The sequence below is a fragment of the Thamnophis elegans genome, chromosome 3 (genome assembly GCF_009769535.1).
Source record: "Thamnophis elegans isolate rThaEle1 chromosome 3, rThaEle1.pri, whole genome shotgun sequence".
Taxonomy (NCBI): domain Eukaryota; kingdom Metazoa; phylum Chordata; class Lepidosauria; order Squamata; family Colubridae; genus Thamnophis; species Thamnophis elegans.
Window position 1 is genome coordinate 15,962,180 of NC_045543.1, and position 9,736 is coordinate 15,971,915.

The 9,736-nt window shown below is 40.7% G+C and overlaps 1 protein-coding gene across 1 annotated transcript; it reads right to left on the bottom strand.

Annotated features, from left to right (window-relative positions):
- Positions 1-721: 721 nt before the first annotated feature.
- C3H13orf42 (chromosome 3 C13orf42 homolog) lies at positions 722-6,424 on the bottom strand. The gene is made up of 3 exons (XM_032212997.1): positions 6,014-6,424; positions 3,386-3,530; positions 722-966 (listed from the first exon to the last, which is right to left on the bottom strand). Exons 1-3 carry the CDS (start codon positions 6,422-6,424, stop codon positions 722-724), a joined length of 801 nt encoding a protein of 266 aa, XP_032068888.1.
- Positions 6,425-9,736: the final 3,312 nt, after the last annotated feature.

Here is a 9,736-nt window from a genome sequence, read left to right on the forward strand (position 1 = left end):
GGTTGAACAACCTGCTATGCCATAAGGATTAACCTAGCTAAGCTTACTAACTTGTTTGAATGCGTGACCCGTCAAAACCGCGGTCCACAAAAGCGCGATCGACGAAAGCGCGCATTTGACGTCATCACAGCGCGACGGAAAAAATTAAAAATTGAAATAACAATAAAATTAAAGCAAGCCGATTCACATAAAGGTAAGGGTTAGGGTTAGGGTTAGGGTTAGGGTTAGGGTTAGGTTAAGGGTTAGGGTTAGGTTTAGAGCGTTATGGTTACGTTTAGCATTACGTTAAAGGTTAGCGTTAGGTTTAGCGTTAGGTTAAGGGTTAGGTTTAGGGTTAGATTTAGGCTTAGGTTAAGGGTTAGGGTTAGGGTTAGGTTTAGGGTTAGGTTTGGGGGGGTTAGGGTAAGGTTTTCGCTTTATTTTTACATTTTTCGATCACAGCGCGATGTTTTCATCGCGCTGTGATGACGTCAAATGCGCCCTTTCGTCGACCGCGATTTTGTCGTCCGCGGTTTTGTGGTGGAACTGTTTGAATGCATTGATAAAGCCTTTACATAAATGTATTGTGTCCACACAACTACAAAGGGGCCCTGTGTAGGTAGAATGTAAAGTCTTGTCAGCTGTACATATTAAATAATTGCTACTGCTAACTTATTGCATAAAAATATCCTAACTAGCTGCTTCTGAAGAAAGACTCTCAGTCCGTGCATTGATTTCCATGTCAGTGCTGTTCTTTGAGGCACATTTTGGGTTTAAATTTCATTGTATTAAATGCTCCCTCTACAGCTTTAGGTAGATACATTGGATATCTCTGCAGTTTCTTTCTGGAGCTGAATGTTCTTTCTTGGCCTTTTCCTTTGGATTGGCTTGTAATCGCTTGTACTTGGCTGGTATCTTGGGAATATCTCCGAGGGGCACGAAGGATCCAGTTGGAATGTAAGCTGTGTTCTCTTGTACTAGAAACAACTGAAATATGGAACCAAACTTAGTATAAATGTATCTTTACAACAAGGACAACAAAATATGTAGATGCCGCTTAGGTTCTGCACACAGAAGGCTCCATGTTCAGCCTCCAGTATTTCTTGGCAAGATATTTAAGAAAGCGGCTGCTAGTAAAACAAGGCTAGATGGACCAATGATCTGGGTCAATAGAAAACCGCTTTCCATTTTTTCTGAACTAGGGATAGGCTAACTAGATCACAGGATCCAACTCCCTCACTATGCTCTAACTATGTCCCCCAAAGGACTAGAATCACTGGGTCACTGAAATTTAGTGTTAATAGAACTGAACAACTGTTTGTAAAGTTGTCAAAGTAAGAGTAGAAATGAGTAGGCCAAACCACAGTGAGGAAAAAAAAATACACCCATTTCCATCTTTAAACCATTTGCAGCTCCCAAATCCATAGTATTATAGTTACATTCTGAAACTATTTTCTGGAATATTTATGTAATATGGTCACCTGATAGAATTCTATTTTCACGATTAATTTCTAGCTGAATTCACCCAAAGAGAGATAATAATGATTGCTATCGAACATTTTAACTGATTATTTAAATTGGTATGTGACAAACATACAGTATACAGGAATAGGGAGAACTTAGACGGGGAATAACTCATGAAGTGCTTTTATGAGGGTTGAAGAGACAGAAGCCACAAATAAATAAATCTGAAGCCCTGTGGACTGAAAGAAACAAAGGATCACACAGGTAGGCCTAGACCTCGGATCAGAGGTGGGTTGCTCTCGGTTCGGCCTGGTTCAGCCAAACCGGTAGTGGAATTATGGCCTGGGTTACAAAAATCGGCAGCAACCCAGGCTAGCTATATCCCCAAACTGGTTCCCTGATTTCTTATGCCATTGCCGGCATGTTTCTGCGCATGCTCAGAACAATATTTAGTCAACTGCGCATGTGCCAGCAATGCTCAGCTGGGGCGCACACACAAATGGCACGCACAGCAAACAGGTGCTGAGCAGTATAGGAACCCACCCCTGCCTTGGATAGACCATATTCTATTTTTTAATGGGTTATTCCAAATGTTTTGCTCAACTTTAAAGTGCTGGAATGGGACAGCACCCATTTAATTATTCTCCTCCATGCATCTGACTGGATACTGAAAGTTATCCTAAAATTCCTTATGCATTCAAAAACCAAGAATCTGGAACAAGAGTTGCAGGGAAGAAGAAAAGGAAAAGTTACAAAAATAGCCAAGTACTGCAAAATCGATAGGTAACAGACATGTGATACTAATTATTTATTATTTTTAAGTCAATCGGTATATTATCCATCAATCTTCCAAGCAAAAGTATCGAAAACCCATCCCTGAATGTTTTTGTTTGGAAGAACAGCAGAGATGGAACTTTGTTCAGTTCCCAGCAGAAGCATAAGTATACTACTTTGATGTACCGTATTTTTCGGAGTATAAGACGCACCGGAGTATAAGATACAGCAAGGTTTTGAAGAGGCAAATTTTTTAAAAAAGTTTTTGCACTCTGCAAACCTCCCAAAAACGGCCCATTTTTCGTGAAAACAGGCCCGTTTTTCCCCCCAAAAAAGTGCATGGATAGCCTTTAGGAGGCTTGTGGAGTGCTCCGGGGGGGGGGGCAAGCAAAAAACAGCCCGCTTTTCACAAAAACGGGCCGGTTTTTATCAATTTTGCCCCCACTCCACCCCCCAGGAGCACTCTGAAAGCCTCCTACAAGCTATTCACGGCCATTTTGGTGAAGGGGGTGGGGTTTGGGGAGCAAAAAAAGGCTGTATTCAGTGTATAAGACGCACCCAGATTTTCAGCCTCTTTTTTGAGGGAAAAAGGTGCGTCTTGTATTCCGAAAAATACGGTATCTATTATTTACTCTTATATCTATGTGTTGTGTTTTATATGAATCTAGGCTGATAGCACTGGCAATAACACTTAGACTTTTATACCACTTCATAGTGCTTTAGAGCCCTCTCTAAGCAGTTTACAGAGTCAGCATATTTCCTGGGGCCTCATTTTACTCACCTTGGAAGGATGGAAGGTTGAGTCAACCTTGAGCCAGTGAGATTTGAACTGGCGAACTGCAGCTAACAGTCAGCTGAAGTAGCCCATAGTACTGCACTCTAACCACTGTGCCACCTCAGCTCATGATGCACCAGTTGAGGTCTTTCCTGGCCTAAGTAGCCCTGGAAGCATTCTCATCACTACACATTTAAGCTACCGTAACAAGCTTTATATGAGGCTACCCCTGAAGACAACTCCAAACAATTGCTAGTACAAAATGCAGCCGGCAAGGCATCAGTAGATGGGAGTTACTATGGTCATTTAACATTGTGAAAATTCAAATCTGATGGATGCTATTGCGCATTTATTCGAATGTTATTAATACTATTGAGATATGTATGTACTTACTATCAAAATCTACATCAACGTGTGGATGATCCCTCACAACTTTGTGAAGTCTTTCTGCCTCCAGTTTTGCAATAATTGAGTCGAAATAGGCAATTGCTTCAGTCACATCTGAATTGAGTTGTAAGCCATTTCTGTCTGCAGAGATCTGGATGGTGTGACAATGGTTCAATTAGAATAAACAAGCATTATAATTGCAACCCTCCCTCCAACTTTTATGAATACAAAATGTAGACCGTTCAGAAAACAAACCAATAAGATGCTAAGAATTTTTTTTTGCTAATTTGTCTTAGGCTCCATTTGAATTAGCTATTATGCTGCTTTTTGTAATATATGTGGATTATCTTTAGTGTTGTCTCTGGGTGTGTGCATATATAAGTAGATAAGCAAAAAAAAATATCATTTTCCAGGTGTATGTGTGTGCGCGCGCATTCCAAATAATATAGAACTATTCTTGATACTATTATTGGTTCACTGACAAAAGCACGCTGACAAAACCGCGGCGAGAAAACCATGACATCGAAATCATGGCCACAACAGCGCGCCGACAACAGCGCATCGACAAAAGCGCACCATCAACAAACAATGCGAAAACAAGGTAATAACCCTATCCCTAACCCTAACCCTAACCCTAACCCTAACCCTAACCCTAACCCTAACCCTAAACCTAACCCTGAACCTTAACCCTAACCCTTACCTTAACCCTAATCGTGCTTTTGTGGGCGCGGTTTTGTCGGCGCGCTGTTGTCGTGCGCGCATTTGTCGGGTCACGACAATCATTATTGGCCTTATGATTCTTTTGCATCGAGGCCGATCTCAAATTATAACTACCAGGAAAAAGCAAGCAAATGAGAAAAAGTGGTTAGCTAAAAAATATTCAGAAAAAAACCCCAGGAAGCCAAATTTGATCAAAATAATGTTGAACTTTCCTTTTACTGAAGTACTGTAGGCCTTTTTGGTATTTTGGAATTCTACTCCATGAGCCACATTTAGTAAAGCAAGAAATGAAGACAACTTACTTTTCAGAATATCTACAAAGAAAAGGTTGCCTATTCCTAAGTCTTTTTTTATACGGTGTGACAAAAAGTCTATTGATTAGCTTTCTCACTTGAACCATTTGGAATCTTTGAAGAATTCTAATATCACTTCAGGGGAGGCGGTGGCTCAGTGGCTAAGATGCTGAGCTTGTCAATCAGAAGGTCGGCAGTTCAGCGGTTTGAATCCCTAGTGCCGCGTAATGGACTGAGCTCCCATTACTTGTCCCAGCTTCTGCCAACCTAGCAGTTCGAAAGCACATAAAAATGCAAGTAGAAATATAAGGAACACTTTGGTGGGAAGGTAACAGTGTTCCATGTCCCTTCGGCATTTTATCATGCCGGCCACATGACCACAGAGATGTCTTGGGACAGCACTGGCTCTTCTATGAAATGGAGATGAGCACCGCCCCCTAGAGTCGGGAACTACTAGCACATATGTGCAAGGGGAACCTTTACCTTTTTAATTTCACTTGATATCAAAGTATGTCTCTTATTGACATAAATTAAAATCTTAGCATCTTTGTTACGGGGAATGGATCCTGGTAAAGTTGTAATACGGATATGGAGAGAATTGCTGCATGGCTACTAACATCTTCAGAGTGATACATCCCCCACTTTTGCTAGCAAGTTCAAATTGTCATTCGTATTAGTATAAAAAAAAAGTGGTGGGCTATCCAACACAGTAAACAATGCATTAATTTACAGTTTTTATTTTTTTGAAGTGGAAACTGAGTGATTTCTGTGAGCAGTTAGCATGGCCATAAACAGACATATAGCTTAATACATAGAAGACAAATGTCTATGAAGATTCTCAGTCATCCAGGTCAGGGTTGTCTCAAATGTGCTTTTTCAAGAGGCAAGTGGACTTTCTTGTTTTCCTTTGCAGACGTTTCATTTCTCATCCAAGAAGCTTCTTCAGCTCTGACTTCCATTCTCCACCATCCAGTCAGAGTTGAAGAAGCTTCTTGGATGAGAAGTGAAACATCTTCAAAGAAAAACAAGACAGTCCAGATGCCTCTTGAAAAAACACCTTTGGACAGAAGACAAATGTGTGAAGAAAAAGAGGTTTATTCTCTTTTGTTTATTAAAAGAATGACATAAACATTTGTCAAAAGGAAACAAAATCTTCTTGTTGTTCCTTCCCAAAGGTTGAAGCTTGAGCTTCAGTTTCTTGAAATTAAAACTCCTCCAGTCATGGATTTAACCACCAGGGGATCTTCATTTTCAAACTGCTCATACTATAGAGTGTGTGTTTGTGTGTGTGTGTGTGTGTTTTAATTGCTTTATTTTTCTGGTGAGAGAAGCAATTTTATCCCAATCAGTGGTAGCTTTTAAGCTTGTTTATGATTGGTGAGAACACACAAAGCCTGAAAAGTAAATGTCATTACTCTGAATATTATATGTGAATAGGCTGTGTTAGTGTGACAGACTATATGGAGTCTGACACTAAAGGTTGTTACAAAACATAAACTTACCACATTCCCAAACTCATCGTTCATCTCCTCACATGCAAGTTTATTTCATTCTTATTTCAATTCTCCAAACAGAGTGGTTGTAACATATTTTATGTAAACTTGGGAGTAACATATCCTACCTTAGAAGTCATTTTGGGAGGAGAGGCTTGGGTTTTTGTTGTTGTTGCTGAAGATTTTGTAGGCAAAGGGGAAATGTCAGGCACTCTGCCTAAGGCTTTCAAATCCTTGACACCCTCAATGTATTTTTTCCTCAGAGCTAACAAATCTTGTAAATATTGCAAACAGTCTTGCGTCTTTGAGTACATCCATGCCTTTTCTTCTTTCAGCTGAAGGCAGGCAACTGAATTAAGGCTGGTGGTGCTTTTGCTTTTTTTCAGAGGTTCGGTTAATGTGTGCTCCTCATCTCGGAGAGCATACATAGAGGTGCTACGGATCAAACGAACTGCAGAGCCATCATAAGCTGGGATCCCATCAGATAAACTACTCCTGCTGGAGTTGGGATGAAATATGGAGTGTATTTTCCTGAACATAGTGTAGTTCCTTCTTCAGCTATTCCATCTAACGTTCAATCTCACTTCACTTTGTCTTCTAATGGACATTTCTTGCCAATACAGGAAAAGGTTGCCTGTGTTGATTATGAACTGGGATCGGGTTTTCTTCTGCTTCAGACTTCCTTTGGCCCATTTCTTCATTTCTTTTCCAAACTTTGCCAAAGATGAAGGAGTGCAATGTCACCAGTCTTATCTTTACGACGCCTGCATTTCGGCTCACCTAAAGGTTGTCGCAGCTCTTATTTGCTTCTTTGTGCTGACCATGGTGCTGAAATAGTCTACCATTATAATGAAAAATATTTAGCACTTCTGAACTATGTCAGGAGGCTACATAAAAGATGCTAACACATCAGTATCCGGTGCATTTCTAATCAATATTGGATAATATCCTGCAGAAGCTGGCAGCTAGAAGGGATTTTGTTTTCTCTGCTATGGCAACCGAAGCATGGTTACCGCTATCTGATAACACACACGAGTGTTGAGAATAAAGCAAGCTAAGATCCATTACACTCAGCATGGAAGACTGGCCTTCAAATAAAACACATCTAATAATCTAAGATGGTTATTGTTGATCACTATAGGCACAGTTAATCTAATGCTGTAAGTGATAGATTTAATGTATTTTGTTTTCCTTGGGGGACTGAATATTCAGATGCCCGCCCGAAACCCAAGGTCTAAGAACTCACTATCCTTTTTTGCTTCTGAGAGAGTTCCCTGAGAGCTTTGGTTAAGCACATATGAAGCTGTAGTGCAGTGATGGGATTCAATTATTTTTATTACCAGTTCTGTGAGTGTGGCTTGGTGGGTGTGGCTTGGTGGGCATGGCAGGGGAAGAATACTGTAAATCTCCATTCCCACCCCACTCCAGGGGAAGGTTATTGCAAAATCCTCATAGCTGGGTCTCGGGAGGCAGAGAATAGATGGCGGTGGGGCCAGTGAGAGGTGGTATTTACTGGTTCTCCAAACTACTCAAAATTTCTCCACAACTGGTCAGAACCTGCTGAATACCACCTCTGAATTGTTTGTATTTTAAGAGAAGGGATAAATTACTAAAATGGTTTATACTCATGATGAAGAGGGAAGTAATTATAAATTTATAATTTAAATAAATTTAAATAAATTTAAATAAAACTTATAAATTTCCTTTCTTTAGTATATTTTTTTCTTTTCTGCTACTGGTTCTCCAGAACTGGTCAAAACCTGCTGAATACCATCTCTGGTGTATTGTTTGGGGAGGGCTAATGAAACATCAGATAGTTGCTAAGTCTTTCTCCCCTTCCATAGGTGATCCTCAATTTGTGACTACAGCTGGCACCAGAATCTTGGCCATTGAGTGAAGATGCCCACGTAACTGCTTTGCTCAACAGCCACAATCCAGGCATTCCCAGCTGTGGTCATGAAGCCATCTCCCAGGCCACTAAGCAGACAGAGGGAAAGAGCTGCCTGCTTAGCTCAGCTCTCCTCCATGCACAGAAAGGAGCTGCTCCAGCGTACTGCAGGAATGGAGCTTGGACCTTTGTGATTAGTGCTCTGTTTCTCCATCCCATCTATGGAGCTCCTCTCAGTAAGGCACCTCTCTCAGCCAGAGACAAGAGATTCCTCTTGGCAGGTAGCAGCAGCTTGCAGTCTTGCCTGCCAGCTTCCCCATTGTCTTTCTGGTGAAGCCGTCAGAGAAGATTGCAAATGGGTAAGGATTGGAGACCACCAGGACAGCAGCGTAGATTAGGAAGTCGGAATAATATAATGCCTCCCCGAGGAAGGCAGCAGCAAACCACTAGGTTCAATAATCAAGCAAACTATGTGGGAATATACACAAAGGTCCTAGGATTCTAATTCTCATTCTGATTCTGAAAAGTTTTCAGAAACCATTTTTAATATTAAAAAAAAACCCTGAAAATATAATTACAATGCTTGCTGTCTTTGAATGTAACACTCAAAACCACATGGGTTGGTTGCATTATCCTATCAATCTCTCCGTCACCCAATCTTGCTACTCTATGCTATTGTCCACCTGCAAATACCCTGGTGAGTGGTTGAATGATACAGTTCTCATGTATACAACCTGGAAAGATGTGGTACTCATCCTTCCATCATCTGTCTTCAAAACCCATCTGAACTGCTTCCTAGTGAATGAGGGCAAAGGAGAGAAGAGCAGTGGGAAAGAGATGATGACCTTCAGTATTGCTTACCAAGAATCTGTTCCACTGCTTCTCAAACTTAACCGTTTTAAGATGTGTGAGCTTCAGCTCCCAGAATTTCCTAGCCAGCATGCTGCCTGGGGAATCTTGGGTGTTAAGTCCATATAGTCCGTAGGTTGACTCAGCCTTCCATCCTTCCACGGTCAATAAAATGAGGACCCAGATTGTTGGGAGCAATATGCTGAGTCTGTAAAACGCTTAGAGAGGGCTGTAAAGCAGGGGTCTCCAACCTTGGCCACTTGAAGACTTGTGGACTTCAACTCCCAGAATTCTGCTGGTGGAGGAATTCTGGGAATTGAAGTCCACTAGTCTTCAAGTGGCTAAGGTTGGAGACCCTGGCTGTAAAGCACTAAGTGCTATTGCTATAGTTATTCGTATATCTTAACGTTATCAAGTTTGAGAAACGCTGATCTATTCAGAAAACTCCATCACCACAATACAGTATCATAATCAGCTTTGCTGTGGAAGCTGTTGCAGGAAGAACAAAAGCAATATCATTTCAACTTATCATCTCCATGGGTTGCTTGGAGTTTTGAGACATCCATACAAAAGCCAGAGTAAAATTGGAGCAGACTGTATCAGGGAAAATTCTCATTTCCTTTGCTTTGAGTTCTAACTGTTCTGAAAGCACAGCTGGTGCTACCTTGTGGTGCTTTAAAGAAGTTTTAGAAAAGGGTAGATTTACATGACGCATCCATTATTAATACACATGCTTAGAAAGAGATGTAATGTTTTACAGATGGCACCTGGCACCTACAAGGTTAACTAAAATCTTAACAAATACCTCCCCAAAATGATGGAAATGCGAATCAATACATATTACCATTTATGGTGGACCTGTGAGGAGGCTAAATTTTTTTGGAAAAGGATCAGAAATTGGCTGGAGGCAATAACAGGGGTTAAAATAGAATGGAAACCTGAAGTTTTTTTTATTAGGAATAATATCTGCGAAATACAAAAAAGAAATCCAGTATTTAATACTACATATAATTACAGCAAGGATTGACTTTGCCCAGAAATGGAAAAACAAATTAATTCCAAGCAAAGATGAAATAATAAGAAAGGTTATGGACTGTGCTGAAATGGACAAACT

What these genes read in the sequence shown, in the direction of transcription:
- C3H13orf42 (XM_032212997.1), bottom strand. Translation starts at nt 6,424, where the DNA reads ATGTTCAGGAAAATACACTCCATATTTCATCCCAACTCCAGCAGGAGT. An exon ending in CTCCCAAAATGACTTCTAAG is followed by an intron (nt 3,531 to 6,013) that starts GTAGGATATGTT and finishes CACACCATCCAG; the next exon opens with ATCTCTGCAGACAGAAATGG. An exon ending in CGTTGATGTAGATTTTGATA is followed by an intron (nt 967 to 3,385) that starts GTAAGTACATAC and finishes TCCATATTTCAG; the next exon opens with TTGTTTCTAGTACAAGAGAA.